The sequence below is a fragment of the Vairimorpha necatrix genome, chromosome 3 (genome assembly GCF_036630325.1).
Source record: "Vairimorpha necatrix chromosome 3, complete sequence".
NCBI classification, from domain to species: Eukaryota; Fungi; Microsporidia; family Nosematidae; genus Vairimorpha; species Vairimorpha necatrix.
The window spans coordinates 1,244,826-1,268,965 of NC_088818.1; the positions used below are offsets into that span (position 1 = coordinate 1,244,826).

The 24,140-nt window shown below is 29.4% G+C and overlaps 4 protein-coding genes across 4 annotated transcripts; 2 read left to right on the forward strand and 2 right to left on the reverse strand.

Moving 5' to 3' along the window:
- Window positions 1–6,826: 6,826 nt before the first annotated feature.
- Window positions 6,827–7,777, forward strand: VNE69_03326 (uncharacterized protein; the record flags this gene model as incomplete). Its single annotated transcript, XM_065473189.1, has 1 exon — window positions 6,827–7,777. One exon carries the CDS (start codon window positions 6,827–6,829, stop codon window positions 7,775–7,777), a length of 951 nt encoding a protein of 316 aa, XP_065329261.1.
- Window positions 7,778–13,911: 6,134 nt separating this feature from the next.
- VNE69_03327 (uncharacterized protein) lies at window positions 13,912–14,829 on the forward strand (the record flags this gene model as incomplete). Its single annotated transcript, XM_065473190.1, has 1 exon — window positions 13,912–14,829. One exon carries the CDS (start codon window positions 13,912–13,914, stop codon window positions 14,827–14,829), a length of 918 nt encoding a protein of 305 aa, XP_065329262.1.
- Window positions 14,830–19,403: 4,574 nt separating this feature from the next.
- On the reverse strand, window positions 19,404–20,351 carry VNE69_03328 (uncharacterized protein; the record flags this gene model as incomplete). Its single annotated transcript, XM_065473191.1, has 1 exon — window positions 19,404–20,351. The coding sequence occupies one exon, from the start codon at window positions 20,349–20,351 to the stop codon at window positions 19,404–19,406; it is 948 nt and encodes a 315-aa protein (XP_065329263.1).
- Window positions 20,352–21,761: 1,410 nt separating this feature from the next.
- Window positions 21,762–22,721, reverse strand: VNE69_03329 (uncharacterized protein; the record flags this gene model as incomplete). Its single annotated transcript, XM_065473192.1, has 1 exon — window positions 21,762–22,721. One exon carries the CDS (start codon window positions 22,719–22,721, stop codon window positions 21,762–21,764), a length of 960 nt encoding a protein of 319 aa, XP_065329264.1.
- Window positions 22,722–24,140: the final 1,419 nt, after the last annotated feature.

Below are 24,140 nucleotides of genomic sequence, written 5' to 3' on the forward strand. Positions count from 1 at the left end.
TTTTTTCTCTCTAGTGATATTTACATTGGATTAAAAAAATCTTTTCTATGTTGTGTTAGTAAAATTTAATTTTAACCGAAACAATGAAGCTCATTGGGTTCTTATTAATTGTTATAAATATTTTAATATTCGCAAAAATTTATATTAAATCTAATGCAACTAAATAGTTCTTGGTTTGTTGGGGAAAAAAAATATCATAAGATATGTCATATTAATACCATTATATTGGATATTTTGTCCGTATATGTTTTCCTTGTTTAGATCTTGCTCTTTTAATAGTAATTTGATTTAATTATATGTATTTTTCAATTACTCATCGCCCTCGAGATCGCTGGATTTTCTATGCTTTATAACATCTTTTTAAACCTTCTAAGTATTATTGAACCTGGTTTATTTTTTTATTTTGTTACTATAAATAGAGTATTCCGTGCATGTAGTTTTTTATCGTAAAAAGTGTAATAAATAAAAAATTAATCATACAACTTTTTTATTCTATTCTTTAAAATGATTAGAAATCTATAGGCGATAAAAATATTTTGGAATTAATATTCTGAAAAAATTTTATTGAAGAAAATACAACGGTCTAAACATAATCTAAAAATCAATAGCACATTGACATATTTATAATTAATCAAAGCTTTTCATTTGTTTATAATGATAAAAGTTGTAAATAAAAAAGTATTGAACCTCCTTAAAATTAGTTAAATGTACTTCATTTCAAATTTTTGTCTTAAACTAAAAAATCTTATTTTAAAACTAATTAAACAAAAAATTGGTCGCAAAATAATCCTTACATGGACGGCACAGAAATCAAATATTATATTAGCACAATTCGCCTAAAACCTGACAAATCGATTATTATATTCAACTCTGCTCTCAAAACAACTTCGAAGCTTTTTGAGTAATAAAATGATAGAATTATAAAATAACAAAAGCGACGAAGGAAGGTAAAATTACGTTTTCGCGGAAAATTCAGTAGGAGAAATTAACAATCTTGACTTACAAATATAAATAAAGTTAAAATGCACTTAAATTCCAAAGCCGAATACAAGGTTAGAAAAAGGATATATAAGATGCCAGAGGAAGAACACTGAAGCGTTAGGAAAAAAAGATTTAAGCTGCAAGAATTCATAGATTCTAAATCTTTGAAAATAAAAACTCATAAATTTATTAGAGACTAAATTAATCCACCAAAGAAAATTTTATAAATATTTAAATACATATTTGTTAGCCTAAATATATGATGAAAAGATTTTGTATCGCACTTAATAAGCCGTTTATAGTAAAATATTTTGTGCCAAAGTTAACCGTTGATTGATACCGGGGTTTCTAAGTTTAAGGATTTACCCATAGAAAAGATTATGGATCCTTAATATGGGCGAATCTTATCTATTGATATCAAATATTTGAAATTTCTTTTAAATTTTTTTGAAAATTTTCCCCAATAAAAAAATCTTGACTTTAAAAGAAAAATTAAAAGGCTTAGAAAAAATGCGTAAAACAATGGAAACATAAGTATGACTGATCTCCAGCTGCAGATTACCAGGAAAAATTACAGGTTTTTAAGGGTTCATTTTTTAAATATTAAATTTTTTACCATTTGGCTGCGGGGTGGGTCTCTTGTACTTATATAAAAATTTCTTTTTCAAAAGTCGTAAAATTCGACTTTTAGGGAGGATCTCTTACCCAGGTTACCTCGGAAATATTTTTAAAGTAAAGGAGTTTAGGGTAATGTACTTACTATGTGTAGTACAGCCCACCCTTTGTTGCATATGAAATGAAGTTCATACATATTTTATTCAAAGATTCGAACTCTTAAGCTTGAAAACTTTTTCATTTCCGTCATATATTCGGTTTCTTCTTCATTAATGTCTTTCAATGTGGAAAGTTTGTAGTAGAGCAATTTGTTGGCCGTACCCTCGTTTTGATTCTATAGATAATCCAAGTCTGTTTATCAAGAAAAATAGAATGCGCAATCAAAAAAGCTTTGATTTCAGCTAACTGATATACTTTTAAAGAATGAAGCATTATCACCTTTCCGAATATTTAAATATGTTACTATTTTTGTATCGTTTTATGCTTAACCTGTTAATATAAAAAATTTCATATTTACTCTTACATTTGCACTATCGACTATAGTAGGTTTCTCTTAGGAATATTACATCTTCCATTTGAAAAATTAATCTTTCATGTTGTCGAACTGAAGAATATTAGACTTATTAGGTATATTTCTATATATGTAGAAATTATAGATAATTTTTGTCTTTCCCTTATTAAAAATAAGAGTATATTGTCTAATATTCTTTAAAACATTTACTTACATAATAATTAGCAAATTTAACTTTCTCGTTGTCCTTTAAACTAATCAAAACCTGAATTTTGAATACATCTACTGATATAGCATATATTGTATCATTATAAATTTACAAATGACACATTGTATCTCATTATAAATATAAAAAAAAGTTTATGTAAGCCTTAAATTGTAGAGGTTCATGACTTATCGCTTGAACTACAATAAAAAGAATTTATGATGCTGTAAACTCGGTATCTTGACTATAAACAAATTCGAAATAGTACCAGGGTTTTCAAGTTAAGAGATCCATCCATAATAGAGACCATGGATCTTTTATATGGGTGGATCTCTTCTATTGATGTAAAAATATTTGAAATTTCCTTTAAATTTTTTTTTTGAAAATTTACCCCCATGAAAAAAAGCGTACACTCTGATTGAAAAATTAAAAAGATTACAAAGATTGCGTGAAAACTTTTGGAATTGAAGTATGACTGCTGTAGAGTTGCAGATTACTAGGAAAATGCTTTGTGATTGAAAAAGGCCGAAGTTGAAATGTTAGGCCAAAACAACTTTAAAAATACTGAAAGAATGCGTGCCGGTACTCTGCCAAATGGCCTCCTCTTGAAAAAATATTGGAGGATTGGGGGAAGGTAGAACGAAGGGAAAAAAACTTATCATCTCAACTTATAATATTAGAGATAAGGCTTTTGAAATGACAGAGAAGTTGTTCATTACGGATTTCAAGGCAAGTATGAGTTGGTTGATGGGGTTCAAAAGAAGAAATCATTTTTCATTTAGAAAAATAACATCTTTTGGACAGGAAGATAACAGAAGGCATCAGGAGATTAAAGAAACCGTGTTGAATTATTTTAAAGCCTTTAATGATAAATTTAACTGTATAGGCAGCCAAACAGTGGTGTATAATATGGATGAAACTCCGTTTTACTTTAATATGATGCAATCGCGGACATTATCATTTACCGGTAAAAAAACACTGAGGTATATACAACTGGAAATATGAAGACTAAATTTTCCGTCGTTATTACTATTTCCTCAGAAGGTACTGTTTTAAGGGGAATAATCATTTTAAAAGGCCTTAAAAACCGCCAAAATGCTTTCCACCAAATAATTTTTTTGTAGCACATCTGAATCAGGGAACATGTATTAAATTCTGATGTTATTATGGATTCGAGCATGTTTAAACAAATATGGGCCACTTGAAAATAGAAAAAAAACTTCTTATTCTTAACACCTATAAATCTCATTATACTGAAGAGTAAGACATTTTTGCTAAAAATAACATTGAACCCGTTTTAATTCTTCCAAAAACTTGTCTTATTTATAACCAATAGAAGTTTTGATAAATTCTTCATTTTAGGCCGAATTCAAAAGAAAATGGCAGGAATGGCTTGCAAACAGGCCAAAGGAATATATAAATAAAGGTTATAGGCGTAGACCGAGATGGACTTATATTTTGAATATAATAGCGGATGCATTGAAAAAAACTCTTGAAATGGCTCCTAAGGCTTTTGGATTGTGTGGAACAGATTCAATCTTTCTTGAAAACAATACTTTTAATTAAAAAATAAACTTCAAGATAGTCTTAATTGTGCTGAAATTGAAGACGAAGGCCTAGACTGTGAAAATTTATTTGAAGATTTTAAAGAAATTTAAAAGTTTATTATAATAAAGGGTTCATTTTTTTAAATTAAACTTTTTACCGTTTGGCCGAGAGGTAAATCTCTATTACTAGTATTGTAATATTTTTAAAAAGCCGTAAAATTCGACTTTTTTTGGGGGGGGGGGATATCTCTAACCCGGAAACCCTGGTAGTTTTATTATTTTTGCTGTTAAAAAATACTTTTTATAATTTAAATGAAAATTTTAGATATCCCTTCTACAAAGCGTTATCTTACTCTAAGGTACTTATTCCTACCAAATGAGTATGTAATGCTAAACGCAATACCAAAACAATTTTTCCCGTGTGTCTTAGTTCTTCTTAAAACAATACAAGGTTGCATTTTAGAGAAACGTATCTTCACATCTCTTCCCAAGACAATTAGTTCTTCTAAAATCGCCGGCTGAATCGTATAGTCTTTTTATAGGTCCCTTATATTTGCATTGGTGCTTAGTCAAGTGTTGCCGGACCTTGTAATTATATGAGATCAATAGAATGTAATTTTTTCAGTCCTGCAAAATGTTTGAAAAAAACCATGTAACATTTTTGTCTTGGTTCGCAATTAGTTATCTCCTTCAGTCTTGCACGGCTTTTATAACCACGAGTACACGCTTCTTATAAGTCTTTATTTTGATATAAATAAGGCATCTTCGGCATTAAAGTACATTTCTTTCATAATGCTTCCTTATTTCAAAGTATCTTCACCATAGTTATTGCAGTTAGGCGACAGCTTACTTTAGTTCATAAATAACTCTATAACCAAACAGCTCTTTCAATTTGGTTTGTTTAGAATGCAATATAATTTTAGTCTTGCATGCTGTTGGGATTAAAAAACGAAAGATTGTTTTATATAAATTTTTTCGAGTCCGAATAGAATTTTTATATAAATAATTCGTTATAAAACATTATAATTATGTTTATGTATTTTAAAGTCTATGCACTTCAAGAAATAAAGATATACATTAGCTTAAGCATTGATTGTAAAGCATAATCGTATGTATAGTATCGCGACATACATTTGTTTTTTATTACAAAAACTTTTAGCTTAAGGTCTAAGTTATAGTGCAAAAGATTTAATGTTAAAAAAATATTTATGTTATAATATTTGAGCTTATTTTATTTTATTATATCAATTGTTGATAGACATTATAGAATTAGCCTACATTAATTTAAATATTAATACCATCCATAGTCTTCAAAAAATCCAATAAAAAATAATAATTCTGTGTACTTTTATTTATTACAAAGGATATAGTTGCTAAAATGAGCTTATAAATTTTGTTTGGCGATTTCATATAAATTAATTTATCATTTCAAAATTATAATATTTCTGTAATATTCTATCAAATTGAAAAGATATAACTATTGGTTTTAATATTTTATATTTTTTGACCTAACTACAACGTTTTTTTTTTGATTTAGAGGTTTATTAATGTTTCAAATAAAACCGAACATTTCATAATTTTACATTAATGAGATATATATACACTTGCATAGTCAAATAGAAAATCTGCTATGTATTTCATTTGAAGATACATAAAATGACTATACAGCCAGGCGACATTTCTAATTGTGCAATATTAGGAAAAAAATACATTTCAATAAATCAAAATACCAAAGTAACGTTGTAGAGTACGTATTTAGTGGAAGGCTTCAATATTTAAAAAGGCGTCTTAAAGCTTAAAATGTTTATAGAAATTTTATTATTTAATAATAAAACAAATTGATGTGTTGTTGTAAAAAAAACAAGATTTTATAATTAAAGCCTAATTTACGATCACTCGTTAAATTTTTTTTGTTATAGATAGACCAACGAGACATAGAAAATTATTATACCAAACACAAACTTTTAAATAACGTAGAGATTTAGATTTTGGGTTTAAACATGATAGATAAGATATTATTTACATGTTTTTTATTCTAATAACCATGAAGCGGGGTTATTCTGAACTTGCATCAAAAATTCAGCAATGTAATACGACCAATTGATATATTTTAAGCATTATTTCTAGTTCCCAAACTCATTCCCGCATTCTCGAAAATTCATGTCAGAATGAAATCAATTCATTTTATCATGAATAAATACTATAAACACCTTATGATTTTAGTTAGGCCTCTCGTAGATACAAAGCATTTTCGGCCTTCGTTTAAATTACCTTAATTTACTGCGTAAGACCGAGAAAAGTAACAAAATTAGAAATATGTTCTAAAGTAGTAGCTAAAACTATGGCATGAATCTGCCAATTATAAAATTACAAAATTTTTTTTACAAAATTAGTCTAAAAACTTAATTTTATTTTTCAATAAAGATCTCGAAGAATTTACAGCTCAAAATTGGGCAATTTGCTGCTAAATATGACTTTATGACCAGATTACACTTCTTTTTTACTGTTTGGTTTGTGAAACAGGATACGATCTTAAAACTTTAAAACAATTTCAATTGGAAGTTCCACAGATTTTATTAACTATCCTGGCTAATTTTTTTGTATAAGACGATTATCCTTTCAACAATAATCATACTGCTTCCATATATTTATACATTTTGCATATAATAAGCTTGATATAAAACATTTTTTAATTTGTTAAAAAATAATTTAAAAGTGTCGTATTAATTTCTTATTCTCACAAGAAAAATATTTGTAATTTTCTTAGTCGTCGTAATATTATGAATTCATTTACGTAATACAGCTCATAATAGAAAATATTATTGATGTATTACAGTCAGAGAAATAATTCAAATGTCCTGTCTAGAACTACAAGTTAAAAGAGACTTTTTGACATGAAATTTCTGTATATTCTATGGTCGACGTTTTGATTAGATAAAATAATACAATAAAAATTTAGCCCATTTCATGCTTTTATATTTTCTATCGGCCGTGTGTTCAGACATCCTTGGCAATCAATTAGAATTTGAAGCTCAAACAAGTGTAATTTCAACCGATAAAGAAGTTTACGGCGTAGGAAACACTATCACATCAATACGTCACAAACTTTTGATTAAAAAAAATATAATCAATAATGGGGATAAACAGGTTTTAAACCCCGCAATTAATTACAATCTAAGATTTCATCCTTACAAAAGCAATGAATTAATTTCGGAGCGTGTCTCCAATGTCGATTCAACCGAAGCATTAGATCTATCAATAAATTGTGCAAAAATTGAGACCAAATTATTCTCTAAAACAAATATAAATTTAAAGAAAGATTTTACAATTGAAGACTATCCGAGTTTATTAAATAATTTAAAAAAATATATCGATAAATGGGATTCTGAAGATCATAATACGGATAACCCATCGAAAAAACTGATAATTAAAGGTAAAGATTGTCATAAGTTGTATAGAACAACAAAAAAGAAATTATACAATTGGTTAAACAACCCTTCTATTATAATCAATGATCTTGTATCGCGATTAGTAAAATTAATACTTGCTTCTAAAATAGAAGAAGAGCCAAAAAAATTATTAATTTGTCAATTAAAATTTTGTGACCAAGTCATGGTTTATGTTCAAAGACTATTACCCTTTAAAGAAAATCGCAAATCTTTAAGTTCTGAATTATTAGCATGTTATGTGCGGATAACTCAAAGGCTGCCAATTTTATTCTATAAATTGAACTTATTAGAAGTATTTCTTAATTTTTTCAAATTAATTTCAGAGAGCAACAAAATCAAAGATCTTGCTCATCAGGAAATAGAAGATTTAGTGGAGAGTTTGGATTATAGACTCTATATTACGTATAATGGTCTTGAAAATTTTATTGAAACGATCGATAGTATGGCCAAAATACTGGAAAAATTATAATAAAAATATTTAGTAATTATTTAAAAATCTACCAATTTATTTTGTCATATGTATTTTTTTTCATTTAATCAGGCATTTTCGATCTATAAATAAAAGGCAAGCAGAGGTTTTTTTAGAATCAACAGTTTACAGGCTTGTGATCATTTTAGAACTGACACTGTCAAAAAATTTTCTTTAAAATCACCTCCATTTCCCTTGGGAAAGGCTTGCTGCCAGAGATATTGGACATATTTTTATAAAGATTCGATTATTTTTAAAACCACGAATATTTAAAATAAGTTTATCAAGAATAATTAAAGAAGTTGATAGAATACTTGAGGAGAGACATCATAGTACTAACGCAATAGACTCCTATTATAATCTTTTTGCCCGTGTCAATATATGATAAACTATCCCCCAAATGTATCTTATGCGGTGTGTGGAACGTCGTTCTAGCAAAAGCTGCGCACAGTATTTTACAGAATAATTTATGATATGGACAGAAAAATTAATTCTTCACTTAACATAGTCTCATAAGAAGTTCGTTTTTATATTTCTGCTCCAAGGTACCAGTAAATGGCCAAATACAATTCATATAATACTTCACGTGCTTTGATAAAGCATCAAAATTATTTTATTGCTTGCATTGATGGGAAGTCAACTAAATGTAAATTTTCAGAGCTAGACTTTTACAAATTTCATGGTATAATAATAAGATTGTCGACAACCTAACATTAAAAAAGAACCCGGCTAAGTGTAATGTCACTAGTTAGTATTGGTATGATGCTTCATCCGATAAAAAAAATGCAATCTTATTTTGCTAAAATCAGTGCTTGGATTTTTTCTGCGCATGTTTTGTATAAAGTAAAATTATGATAAATAAATTTTCCATGATTACTATATATTAAATAGTTCTTAGTATTAGCTCTATAAAGTTTTAATAAATCTATAAGGTTATTTACAATGACTTTAAATGTATTAGTAGAAGCCTTTCGCCCAATTCCGAAGCCTGAGCTTACATTGAGCACGGCTGGGGACAAATCAGGGACCCCAAAATGTTTTCACTTTATATGATGCAGTTGGAACAACTCAGATTATGAAAATGTCTACGATAATCATTTGTGTGATTTAATCAATCATGATGGCGTTCGGCCATAAGGTGACTAACACCTAGTGTAGAAACGCACCTCAAGACAGAAAACACCATCCCTCGCGGGGAATCAATCAAACATATATGTTTCTTGGTGTTACAGCCTAGTTGGTTGACATAGCTAGTGCTCTCGAGAGTGGGATCCTGGAGCTAACAAAGATATTAAACGAAGTAAAACAATAGAAGTTCTCGTGGACTCTATCTTACAAGATTCTGTAACACATGGCCAAAATAGTGGAGACTGATGGTCGAAGCAGCCTAATAAAATACCAAGTCGTGATGTAGCGGTGCAAGGAGCCAAGTGTGCGGCGCAGATGATTTTGGGGACCTTTGAGCATGTACGATAAATGTCTCTTCTTGAGTTATAAAGACAATACCCGTTATTTAAATCCGTTGTGAGGCCTCTTGCTATATTGTTTGAGGTATAAATATAAAGGGGGTTCCTGGAGCCCAAATCTAACGGATACGGCGGAGCTTGCTGACCGAGAAGTTCCGTAAGGGAGTTTTAGTAAGAATAATCATATAGTACCAGTTGGATAAGGATCTTATCCAACCCCCTCTAGTCCCTATGTAAGGTTTCTTCCTACCTCTTACTTGCAAAAAAAAGACAAAAATAAATGTATTGGCCATGTAAATTCGGGATCTAACTTGTGATTTTTAAATTACAGATTAAGTTGCTAGGTAAAGTCATGCTCCCCGGCCTGATTTTTTGTCAGATACTTTCTTTTAACATATATCTCCCATAATAGTTCCAATTAAAAAACCTTAGATCTAACCACTTCTAGTTCGTTTAAGTATTTTTGATCATTTCTGTATCTTTGATCTAGTGATATAAAATCTAAAATCTTCTGTATTGGGATAGAAAGAAACGTTTTTTTATAGCACTACGGCAAATTTAGTTTATGTATTACGTTGAATATCAGTCATATCATTTTATTAATGTAATTATATAATTACGCTGGGGACAAAAAAAACAAATATCAATAACTGACATTATCAATATTAATAAACATTTGTCAAAAATATCATCAAAATATTTGTTAAAATTTTTGAATCAAAAGTTTTTTTACGACAAATTTGGTGCTAAACCATATTTAAGTCTTAAATTTTAGAATAAACTTTGTAAACGTTCACAAAAATTTATTGATTTTTGACATATTCTTCGATTTTATGTAAATACAACTAAACATATTTATTCTAAAATTAAGGGTATAAAATATAATTTTTTAAATCTCAACATCCCCCTCTTAAAAACATTCGTCTATTATCAATTTCAGCTGAGAAGAATGTCGCTTAATAGTTTTGTTTCCTGTCCTCACCAGATATGTGTTGTTTTCTAAAACTTTATAAATTAAACCTCTAACCTTAAATTTGGGTTCTCCCTTTTTGACACCTGTTTCCGTTTTTATAATAACGCTATCCCCCTCTGAAAATTGTGGTTCGGTTTCTCGGTTTTTATTTCTTTCATTGAATTTTAGTATCTCCTCATATTGTTTTTCTTTCACCTTTTGGAAATTGGTCGGGTTTAAAGCATCATTCGGAGACATACCTAACTTACTATGATATATATTGTTATATACATCTAAAACCTTTAAAAGTTTAATTTTAAGATTTTCTTTTCCCTCTTGTTTGTATATTCCTTCTTGTATTGTCCTATTAAATCTTTCCACTCTTCCATTGGACTGGTGGTGAAATGGTGAGGTATAATGTAATTCGACATTATTACTTGCTGCCCAACATCTTACTTCTTTACTTAGGTTTTCTTTCGATTGATCTAAAATTAGTTTATGTATCTTAATTTTTTGATTTATCATATCTAAAAATTTTACAATTTTCTTACTCTCCCTGGAACTTAGTACCTTTCCAAATCCGAATCGACTAAAGTAATCAATCCCAGACACGATATATTGGTTGTTAATTGGACCAATAATATCTATTGCTACTTTCTCTCCAATTGCATGTTACTTTACAAATAAAATTCTTTTCCCTCTTTTAGGATTATACATTTTACACCGAATACACCTCTTTAACTCGTTTTTAGTCAATTTTTCCATATCTTTCCAATCGTATTTCTTTTTAAGTTCATTTTGAACTGCTTTATAACCTCTATGGACAAGTTCTAGGTGTTTATCACGGATAATTTTTCTTTTGTCTTCCTCAGTCATTTCTAATTCTAGATTTTTAATCTCTAATATTTCTTGTCTTGGTGATCTGGATAAGCAATCCACATGTGGAATGCTTGTTCCTTTTCTATATACAACACAATAATTTTATTTACTAAGTTTGTCTAACCATCGTTGGATCCGCAAAGATTTTATCTCTCCCCTATTTAGTGCTTCTAGGGCCTTATGATCAGTGACTGCAGTAAATTCATTTCCATAGAGCCAATATCTGAAATGTTCCATCCCCCATAACATCGCTAAACATTCCTTTTCCCTGATTCCATAGTTTATCTCAGCAGGTAACAATCTTCTTGAAGCGAAAGCAATTGGTACTGGACCACTTCCATGATCCTGTGAGAGGATAGCTCCTATTCCTGACTGGCATGCATCTGTTTCCAAAATATAAGGTTTTTTGTAATCGGGTTGGGATAGAACCACGCGTGATCTCAATATACTTTTTAATTTCTTAAAAGCTTTTTCTTCTTCCTCTTCCCACTTAAATACAACATCCTTTTTAAGTAAATCATACAATGGCCCGGCAATGATTGAACATTGTGGAATAAATTTACGATAGTAATTAATCAATCCTAAAAATTCCTCACAAGATTTTCTATTATCTGGTCTTTCTATATTTTCAATTCCTTGTTCAGCCGAAAATTTCGGCTTTATCTTGTTATATTCAATAACATGGCCTAAAAATTCTATGTTCTCTTTTTTATGTATAGTCTTTGACTCGTTAATTCGTAGCTCATATTTTTGTAGCTTGTTAATAACCTTTGTATAGCTTGTATCATGTTCTTCTTCATTTCTACCAAAAAATAAGGATGTCATCAACATAGACAAAGCAATTTTTCCCTATTTCTCCTTCAAGGACGTTGTCCATAAACCTTTGAAAAACGGCTGGTGCATTTTTAAACCCCATGGGCATTAACTCCATTCGTATAATAAATGATTAAATCTGAAAGCAGTTTTGTGTTTGTCTTTTTCAGCTAATTTAATTTGAAAAAATCCATCTTTTAAATCAATTTTTGAAAAATATTTCATGTCTCTAAGACTGAATATAAGTCTTTCAATATTGGGGAGGGAATAATTATCTAGATCTACCAATCTGTTGAGCGCTATTAAATTCGTAGTAACTCTTATGGATCCATCCGGTTTGATCACTGGCCTAAGGTTATTTAGCCATGTTGAATTAGATTTCCTTATATACCCGTTTTTTAATAACTCATTTATAGAGTTTTGTATTCCTTCCTCCAATTTCTTTGGTAAACTATAAACGTGTTCTATTACCTTCTCTCCTGGTTTTGTATTGATCTCACAAATTCTATTGCTCGGTTGTCGAAAAACTTTACAAATATCATCTTTTCCTATTAACACTTTAAAATTTTTAACTTTTGGTAAAACATACATTCTGCTTTTAAATATTCTATTACCATATTTGTATTCCACAATAACATGGTTTTCAACTAGAATTTCTTCTTCAAGACATGTGAAAAATTTCAAAACATTCATATTCTTATTGAGTTTCAATTTTAAATCATAGACAGCTTGAAGAGAGATAAAGTTGTAGGCCGCACCCGAATCAAAAACCACGGGGACTTTTTTAGTCCCAACATAAATAAAATTATTTTTATTCGTAATAAAGCTTTGATCTACTTCCTGACTATCCTTTTCAATCTCATTAATATTCCTTCGATCATCATTAGCCTGTTTATTATTTCGATTCACCCTACAATCCTTAGCTAAATGTCCTGGCCTTCTGCATCTAAAGCATGTATTTGGTTGGTTCTGTTTAGTAAGTCTTAAACCAGCAAACTTGAAATTCAATAATGCTTCGTTCTCCATCTCATTTAATATTTCGTAAAATTCTTTGTTGATCTCATATTGGGTCGTAAGAAAAATTTTAATCATTTTTAACTTTTTATCTACTCCTGATCTAATAATTTTTCTTCTGTCAAAATTGGAAATTTCATTTTCATTACATTTAGAAACTACATCTTTGATAAAATCAACAACTTTTTGTTCTTCCTTTTGCTTCATATTGTAAATGTCAAAAAGCAATGTTTTATTCTCAAATTCTTGTTCCACTTCTTTTTTCCAGATTTCAAACGTTAAAGCAGCTTTCCTTTTATCTTTAAAAGTCCTACAATGCCAATCTAAAATATGAGAGTTAAGTCTGCTTATAAAAAAATCTAACTTCTCCTCATTGGTTATTTTTGCCCAACTACTCAGAGCCTCTGCTCTTCTAATTTCTACTATTATATTGTCTTTGTTTATTTCGTTTTTTATATTCTCCACCATAAACATATTTATTCTAAAATTAAGGGTATAAAATATAATTTTTTAAATCTCAACAACAACTTATTCAAAGAGATAAAGTGTGACACTGGCTGCCTCACTGGCCGCTCGTTGTGTCTATATATATGTTTTTAGTAAACTGTTTATTGGTTTTGTGTTCTCTCATGACTCGGTGAAAGGCTAGAAATTCATCCTTTTATGTTATATTTTTGATAAACGACAAGCATATCATTTATTGGAGGGAAAGCTGGTCTCTTGTACAGCTTTCTATTTTCTGGCCATATTCACTAGAATAGACATTTTCTTATTCGTCGTTTGTTTGTTGACGAAGGCGTATTTGTTTACGTCCATGACTCGGCTGTAATTGAGATATGACAGCCCCCGAAGATTCAAATATTAGAGTCTCACTGGGCTTGTAATAAGTACAGGAAGGATGTCGTGTGACATAAATCACTTTATAAATTAATTAAAAATCATATTTAATGAAAAAAAATATAAATAATTTTTTTTGAATCTAATCCATGTTTTTTCATGTTTTATCGGCTATGTGCTCGAATTTGTACAATGTAAAAAATAAACTTCATGCGACTACAGGAGAGAACAACTACAACAGTATAAAAAATATAGTGTTTCCGAAATGCCAAAAACTATTAATCAGGAAAAATATGAACACAAAAGAGCAAGCTAGTGCTCATGATTCTGGTAACACTTCAAGTATAAGATTCAATTCTTATAAAAAAGATAATTCTTTACCAAAAAGTCCTTTTAATTCTGATGTGGCTGATGAACCATTAGACTTATCTATTAAGTCTGAAAATAAAAAGACAATTGATATGGTTCATAAAAATGATCAAGACAAAATAAAAAAGTACAATCTTTTACTTGATAAATTGAAGAGCTGCATTGATACATGGAATAATGAGGATATTCAATGTAAAAATCTTTTTAAAAGTTTAAGATTTAAAAATAAAGAGTACCAAAAGTTGTATGAGCATAATAGTATTAGATTATATCCATGGATGAAAGCTCACGCTTGTATAGTAAATGATTATCTCATACGTATCGTGCCACTAATTTCAAAATGTAAAATTGAACAAAATTTAAAAGAATTATTGTGTTTACAGATTCAGTTTATCTACAAAGCTATGAGCTACGCCCAAAAGCTGTTTCCGTTTAAAGAAAATTACAAACCCTTAAGTGGTGATTTAATAATGACTTATGTAAGCATAACTATAAGATTACCAATCTTAATGTGTAAGTTACACTTACAAAGTGGGTTTTTTGATTTTTTTCAAACGCTGTCAAGACACCAGAATAATATTGACCCTGTTTATTTAGAATTATGTGCTTTAACAAACTCTTTATATCATAAAGTTATTGCGTATTTTGAAGGGTTTGTTGGTTTTTTTAAAATAAATAATAAAATGATGGATATACTAAAAAGAGCTCAATTAGAAAAATAAAAGTTAAATCTTAATTTTTTGTAATCTTTCTGTCTATACGTAATGTAAAATTCAAAAAAAAGTAAGCAACTTCCCTTTTATTGAGTATGTTTTTAAGATTTAAGATAATAATTTTTGCATTTAATTCGTTTTTAATTTAACTTACAGTCTTTCGAACTGAATTTGAATGCTTATGTTGGGATAAAAACATGGGTTTAATTATTATAAAATATTTAAAGAAACGACATGTCAAATATATCAAAACAATGACACAATATATTTGACATGTGTAGCACTTCCTACACTACCCCTACTTTAAAAGCTTAACATGATTTCGACTTGCTGTAACAGTCTTTCCATTATCTAATAAAACTTTATATGAATGAAATTTTTTATCTACTACCACTCCTTTTTCTTCCCATTTTGGTTCGAGTTTTCCTCTAAACGGTAAAATTAAATGATACCAAACTCTATCTCCCACCTTAATGGCATCCTTATCAACAGCATTAGCTTTATTACCCGTGTCATATTCTTGTCTGTAAACTTCCAAATTCTTAATCGCCTGCTTCTGAAACTCTTTCTTATCTTTTGTTTGATGCATTCCTTCCTGTATATCTATCTTATTTGGAACTATTCCTGTTAAGAGTTCTATTGGTGCACACCCTATAGCCCTATGAAATGATTGCATATAGGCTCGGACTACTTTAGGGACACATTTCGCCCAATCAAATTTCCCAAATTCTGTAACCTTCCTTAATTTTATGGCTATTGTTCTGTTAAACCTCTCAACAAGCCCCGTGGTTGTAGGTTTATAAGGGGAACCATATTTCCAGATGAATTTTTTGGATCTCGCATATTCCTCGCAGATATTATTTTTGAATTCTTTACCATTATCAGATAAAATGGCCTTTGGAATACCATACTTACTGAATATATGTTTATCTATCAGATAAATAACCGTATTCATATCTTTTGTATAAATCGGCACCACCTCTGCAATTTTCGAAAAGTGATCAATCATTGTCAATAAAAATTTATATCCTTGCTCGCTTTCTCTCAAGGGCCCTACTATGTCTACTTCCCAGATTTCTCCTATTGTCTTTGTTACTAATGGTACAATATCTCTAAATTTTCTCTGAGGTTTTTCTTTTTGACAAATTTCACAATTATCTACATAATTTTCTATGTCTCTACTCATATTCTTCCAAGTAAATTTTCGACCAATATTATATTTCATATTTTGTTTTGATCCATGCCCTAATAAATCATGGTAAAACTTTAATAGCACTATTGTCCTTTCTTTTTTAACTATTTTCCTTTGTATTGAACTTATTTCTGAAACTATTTCCTCCTGTTTTTTAAAATCTCTGCTTAGGTGATCTGTATGGTTTGATGGTCCTGTAATATATTCAATGTCGAAATCATATTCTTGTAGCAGTAATGACCATCTAGCCAACCTAGCTTTTACATTCCTAGACTTAAACAAATATTTTAAAGCCTGATGATCCGTTTTTAGCGTAAATTTCCCCAATAATAAATATTCCCTGAAGTTTTGAATCGATTTTATAACTGCTAGCAATTCTTGCTCAGTAGTAGAATAGTTTTTTTCTGTCTTGGAGTGTAAAGAGCTGTAATAAGAAATAATCTTTTCTTTTCCTCCGACCATCTGAGCCAATGTTGCCCCACTTCCCTCATTCGATGCATCCGTAGTCAATATAAATTTATCCTTTAAATTTGGAATTGTCAATAAAGCTGTTCTCTTCATAGCCTGTTTTATCTCTTCGATTGCCTTGCAGTATTTTGCATCATTCTCTGCATTTTTCCAAAAAATATCAGCGTCCTCATTCTTGAGTCTTATTATATCGAATAGTGGGCTAACCACTTTATGGCTGTTTTTAATAAATTTAGAGCAATAATTATACAGCCCCAACAAAGATTGTAATTTCTTCTTACTTTTAGGAATTGGTAACTGTTGAATGCTCCTAACCCTTTCTTCGTCCACACTTATTCCCTCTTTTGATATCACATGACCTAAAATTTTTAATTCGGTCTTATTAAATTCGCATTTATCCTCATTAAGTTTCAGTCCTACCGACTTGAGCTTCTCTAATACCATCTGAACATCTTTCTTATGATCTTCTTCAGTTTTACTATAAATCAGTATATCATCCATATATACTACCACAAACTTAAACAAAAATTCCCTCAATATGTTATTCATCACCCGCTGAAATGTAGCTGGACCATTAACAAGTCCAAATGGCATTTTTGTAAATTCAAATAAGCCTTCTCTACAGGCAAAGGCTGTCTTCTCAATATCACAAGGCGCCATATCTATTTGGTGATAGCCCGATTCAGCGTCTAATTTAGTAAATATGTTGCACCCTCTAAAGCGTTGATGAACTCTTCTACTCTAGGCATTGGATACGCATCTCTAATAGTCGCATCATTTAATCTTCGATAATCCACACATAATCTGTGGTCTCCATTCTTTTTAGGGACTATAATTATCGGGCTTCTCCATGCGCTTACACTTGGTCTAACTATTCCACGTTTTAGATACTCTTTCACTATTTGGGACGCAATATCCTCTTTTGCTCCCCCCAATTTGTATAACTGAGATAGTATTGGGTTATCATTCTTTGTGATAATTTTATGATATCCTATGGCTTTTCCCTTTGCCAAAAGTCCAGATTCAATTTCCATTTTGTTACTTCCAAATTTTAAATTTATCTTGTACATGTCTAGTAACCCCTGTCCTATAATGCAGGGAATTGTGATATCCCTAGTAATAATAAATTTATCTTCAAATATCATTCCCTCAATTTTTATTTTAACTACTGTTTCTCCAATGATCCTTATTTTCGATCCATTGGCTGCCCTAAGCTGTTGTTTAGAACGATTAACAACGGTTTTATTTGGCAAAATCTCTGGTCTAATTAGATTTATATCAGCACCAGTATCGATGAGCGCTTTAAATTTAACTTCCGAATTATTTAGTGACGCTTCTTTGAGCGTAGTCCTATCATCCTTGACCTTTGCAACAGAGTAATTATAAATAAATTCCTTTACATCCACCTTCTTATTTTCTCCTTCTTCTTGGGGTTTCTTGACTTCGCTAATATCTCTACGGTAACTATTAAATTTACACCGTGCTACTGTATGGCCTTTCTTTCCGCAAATAAAACATCTCTTTTCTTTGTTCCTTTTAGAAGTCCAAATCTTTCTATCGTGGTCCTTGCAGCTAATCGCTTTTACATCCACATAATCTCCACGCGAAATTTCTTTATGACGTGTATCATCCACTTCCAAAACATTCCTTATGGCTTTATATAGGTACTCCCAGGATAATGAGTCTTTGTTATTTATTAAGATCGAATTTGCTATATTGTTCGGAATTCCTTTTAGTACAAAAGCAATTAATACACCTTCCGGAACATTCGCCCTGCGCGCCAATCCCGCCATCTTATCTAGATAGTTGATTAGCGATCCACCATGATATTGAAGGGCGGAAAGTTTATCTATACTCACTTTCATCGCCATAGAACCCACAAATCTTTCTTGAAACAAAAATTTCAGTCTTTCAAGTGACAGACCAATTGGCTGCGCTATCAGCCAATCCCTCGCTTCATCTTTTAACGACATTCTGAAAAGGAGTACAAGTTTACTCTCACTGTACTCCATCAGCCTCCCCACATCCTGCAAGTCCTCCAAGAACTGCTGTGGATCATCTTTCTCTTCATTTCTGAAAATGAGAAAGTTCCTGACGTTGTCGCCAAATTGTTGGGATAAAAACATGGGTTTAATTATTATAAAATATTTAAAGAAACGACATGTCAAATATATCAAAACAATGACACAATATATTTGACATGTGTAGCACTTCCTACAGCTTAATAATTACATTGCATCTTTAATTTTTTTACTTAATATTTTATATTTTTTTTATATAATAAGATAAATTTGATTTTCTAAAAATTTTCTCATTATTACAACAGTAGAAACCTTTTCATCATATTGATGTATGTTAGTTCTACAGATCGAAAAATTTTAAAGTCCTACATAAGTGTGTAAAAATCAAAATTAAAAAAGAAGTATAAAGACAACAAATGACCTATAAAATAATAAAAATTTATACATCTAACAAAAGTGGGCCAATTGCGCCTTAAATATGCATGATTCTAAGTATTTTTTGCCCGTCTCCTAATAAACAGACGTCTTTTTAATCATTTCTGAATTTGTCGTAACCACTATATTGTTGTACAACATAAAACACTAGAACATCATGTAACCATTAAGTTATATATTATAGACTTATGATACGCCTTAAAGAAAATTTTTTACGACATTGCGATTTCAATTTTAAAAATCCAGAAACAAATAAATTATGAATTTTTGACTTTATAACATCGCAAAGAAATGTCGATATATGCCAAGAAACGTTTTATTTTTGAAAATATTGCCTTTTTTACACATTTATTAAACCCAATGTATAAAATTATGCCTAACAAATATGGATAAGTGGTCTAAATTTTTTAACATAAGTCATAGGGATCGAACTAGCTGATATAACGTTCGAAAATTATTAAAAAATTTTATTCGGCTTTTTCAAGGATTTTTGACATACTGCTAATTATTTTAATAAATTTATCGAGACCGTTAAAAATGATAAAAATTCTATTGTCTAAATTTTCTAACAATCTTTGTATTTCCTGGCAGACTGTATCGTGCGGAATACAGCATTCCCCAAACATCGCAAAAAAATCAAGAAATGCTTCCAGCAAGTTCAACTTACTCATTAAAATTGGCAATCTTATAGTTATGCGTACATAAGTCAATATTAAATCGGCACTCAAAGGTTTATAATTTTTTTTAAATGGCAACATCTTATTTGTGTAACTCATAGTTTCATGACAATAATGTAATTGGTATAATAACACGATTTTTGACTTTTCGTCTATTTTAGATGTCAATATCAAACTTACTAATCTTGCTAATAATTCATTTATTATAATAGTTTGGGTTACCCAAGAATATATTCGCATCCTTAATCTCATATAGGTTTTGTGATCATTTTTGTCTTTAAATTTCAATATAGACCTTGAAGATCTAATATAAAAATCTTCTAGTTCGCATTTAAATATAAAACTTCTCAAATTATAAATTAGAAAAATATAATTAGCAATTTTTTGATCTTTGTAACATTGTATGTTGACATGTGGAATGGTATTCTCTGTTTTAATGGTCTTGACTGATAAATCAAGTGGTTCGTCTGTGTTTTCAACTGAAGAGCACTCTAAAGTTAATTGGCTTTTTTTATAAGGATGAAATCTCGAAGTCGAGGCACCCCTTAACTCGATTCTACCTGTTTTTTTCATATAAATATTATTTTCTTGATGTGAAAGTTTATGACACACCGCAGCATTTGTAGATTTATTACTATATAAGCTGTTTTCAACTATTTTTTCATTTGTTGGAACATAAACTTGTTTGCTATAGTTTAAAGGGGTGGTAAACACGGATGTTAAAAAGTAAAAAAACATTGTTTGGGTAAGATTTGCATTTTTTATTGAAGTATATTTAGCTAATAAAGACTTTATATTGCTTAGTCGTATTATTTGTATGAAAATTTCGCCATTTTTATCTGAAAACATGAACGATTTTTTTAAATTTAATTCTGTTTGTTTAGGCCATTGATGTAATTTGTTTAGTCATAATTAACAATAATATTTTACTAACTAATATTATAAAACCATTTTTTTGGTAACAGCAAAGTATAAAAAATTCAAAAAAATCTGTAAATGTATTGCAGTTTACTTTATAAATAGACTAAATATATAAATGTTACAGCTCTTTCATAATTAACACTTAAAATCTAACTCAGATGTAGTCACCTATGATATAATTGTAAACAAATAAGCTCAAAATATAAAATCAGTTAAATTTCATTGTTCAAATTAAAACATAAATTAACTCAATATTCAAAAACAATTTAGCAAATCGAAGTATTTAAAATCCCTGAAAGATCAACAGAAATTTAAAGAGCCGAAGACACTGAATTGTTGTGAGTCAAATTAAGGATTGGACAGTCTATGCAAATTCAGGCTTTAGGGGGGTTAATCGTTATTAATTATAGCTAAATAACCAAAATTAATGTTGTAAAATATTCAAGATAAATATAGGTAACTAAAACTCGTATATGAATAATATGAGGAAGCATAGTGACATTACTACGTTTAAATATTTATCATGTCATATAATGCAATAAATTAAGAAAAATTAATTAAACTGTAAAAAAAATTGTTCCCCGTAAATACAATATAGTATGATCGCCCAAGGTATATAGCCCAGAAGTGCAATGGGGTAAAAATTTCATACGTAGAAACTAATTGTGAAATTATAGTAACATCATAGGATTTATAAGTTGTCTATGTGAGATGTTACAGAGAATTTAATCAATTAGTTTATCTTCTATCATTTTGCCTGTATGCTAAAGGCCGCTGAGCTTCTTTTACGCATGTATCTCATTCTAATTGTAACTCAAACAACTTCATAATGATAATTTACATAAAAAAGGCGAATTTGAGACTTTTTTTAAAAAATTCTTTTCTTAAGGCTCGGTGGGCATCGGCTATTAAGTTTGCCTATGAGTGCTTTATTAGAATGTGAACAAAAAAAAATAATTATTAATTAAAGGCAAAAGGGATTTTAATATCTAATTCGAAAAAACAGCGGTTCTAATTGCTATCACCAACTTAAATTTTATATTTATTTTAGCTGTTTTAACAAACTTTTATTAAAACAATACTTAAAATTTTTTCTAAAAAAATTTAATTTTTATTTTAAACAATGAAATTTTTTTTAAAATCCATAGATATTTATAAAACATCTGTGCCACATAAAAAAAGAATATGTATAAATAAAAGCTTCCCTGATTACAATAATTATTTAATCTAAATTGCTTTATCAATCATTCCCTTAAGTTTATTAATATTGCTAATAAATTTGTCAAGACCATTAATATTATTGTAAAAGATTAGATTAAGACGAGTTAATAGTTTCATAATTTCTAAACAAACAGGATCCTGCTTGTTATAATGGGCTATAAAAGTTTTTTCAAAATCATTAAAAATTCCTACTAAATTAAACCAATAAAACACAATTGGGATTCTGTACATTAAATTTGCATATTTTTCTTTTAGCTCATGACTTAAAAATAAGAAATGTTTTTTAAAAGGTAATAATACATGAATATAAGCCATGGCTTCGTAAAAAAATTGTAGCTGTACAAATAGCAAATACTTCAACTTTTCATCTATTTTAGCGAATAAAATATGTTGTTTAAGCCGTACAAGCAAATCATTCACGATAAAATCGTGGCTATTTACCCAGCTATACACTCTCGCTCTTCTACTGGCATATTTTTTTTTAACTTCAGGATCTTTAAATTTTAATGCCGAATATGATTTTTTCGATTTTGAATCTTCAAAAGACCAATTAAAAATACACGCTTTCAATTTATAATTTAGATGAATATAATGCGCGGTATTTTGGGCGATTATTAAATAAATATTGTTAGGTACCGGAGGTGCGTTCCTCGTGATTGAAGAACTCAATGATAAATCTAAAGGGTGCATCACTGAATTTGCCTTATTAGAGGAATTTGTCGTAGCTACATTTCGTTTATAAGGACAATATCTTATTTGAGAGGGTTGTTTAACATGATTATCCTCTACTTTTTCATTATAATTTGTATATCCTTCAATTGAACGTTTATGAGATATTGGTGCAGCGACTGTATCGATACGTAAGAAATCTTGTTCATGTGTTTTTACTTCACTTATTTGTACATGTTTTTTGTTGTTAATATCTTCGAGGCTAGAACACGAAATTTTTAAGAAATAAAAAAACATTGATTGGGTAAAAATTGAACATTTTTTATTGATGGATAAACGAAATAAAAAATGATTGCACGTATACAATATTATATAATCAAAAAGACACGCATGTTTTCAGAGAAATGTCTATGTTTTTCATATGGTGAAAATGCTTACCATACTGTCTTTGTAAACTTAGTTGTTTGTTCCAGATTGGCATGCCGTAATAAATTCTTATTATTTTCAGGAATAATCTAGATAATTTTTCGTCGTTCAATATAGTTGGGACTGAATGATCATCACTGATAAATTATAACAAATGTTTAAATTAAAAATTTACAATTTAATAAAATATGATTCAATTAGGGGAGGATTGTATGGATTGCTCAGTGAGCATTTTCGCTTTGAATTTATTTCTTATAGATCTTTGTCATACGTATATAGATATTTCGTGGTAGTCCATTTGTATTACACCAATATAATAAACCTTTAATGTAAACAACTATAGCTTGGTTTTAAAACACAAAATATTACAAAATTTGTTTAGGTTTTTTTACTCAGTGGCAATAAAATTTCTATGGCTGTAAGTAAATAAAAGTACCACATTATTATACGTGGAATATGATTTGCCGACAAAATAAGTGTTCTATACCGATAAATGATAATGGAAAGGCGTGTGGTTTCTTCTTAATTTATATATACAAAATAGCAACAAATTTATTATACAGTTAAGCCAAGATAAAAATGAGAAATTATTGACTAAGTACACGATTTAATTTTTAACAATAAAAACACAACGTGACCTATTAAAATGAATATAAGATAAAGTAAACTCACGTATTATCAACTTGCAAGTAATAAACAAAGAAAAAATTATCAAGAACAAAGAAAGGTTTAAAAAATACCTAGAATTTATTAAGACACTTACAAATAAAATTTTGACGATAAATCTTTTATATTGATTTAACTAGACTATAAGCCTACTGTATAAGTAAGGCAAACATTATTTTCTAGCATGATAATATCCTAAAAATGACTATGTATTTTGTTTTAACATTGTTTTTTATGAATTATGCAAAACACAATTTAAAGTTATTCTTATTTTATTTTTAAAACAATAAATAGGATTCGATTTCAGTCCTGCATGAATTAAAAGACAAGATACTCAGTAAATAATATCTCGATTCAATATGCGTGCACAAGCCCAGTGATCGAAAGCAATGTGTTGGAATATAGAACCTGATTATAAATAAGACACTAATTGTCTATTTCTAACATGTTTAGATCTTCTTGGATGTTCTCGTACCTTGGAAAATTGTTAAGTTAATTTTTATCTTCGACTTCTGTCATGGAAGATTTATTTCTAGTTTAAAAATGCATTTTTTTTCTTTGCAAGTAATAGGTAGGGAGGAACATTACATAGGAAATGGGGTGTGATCCTTATCAAACTGGCAC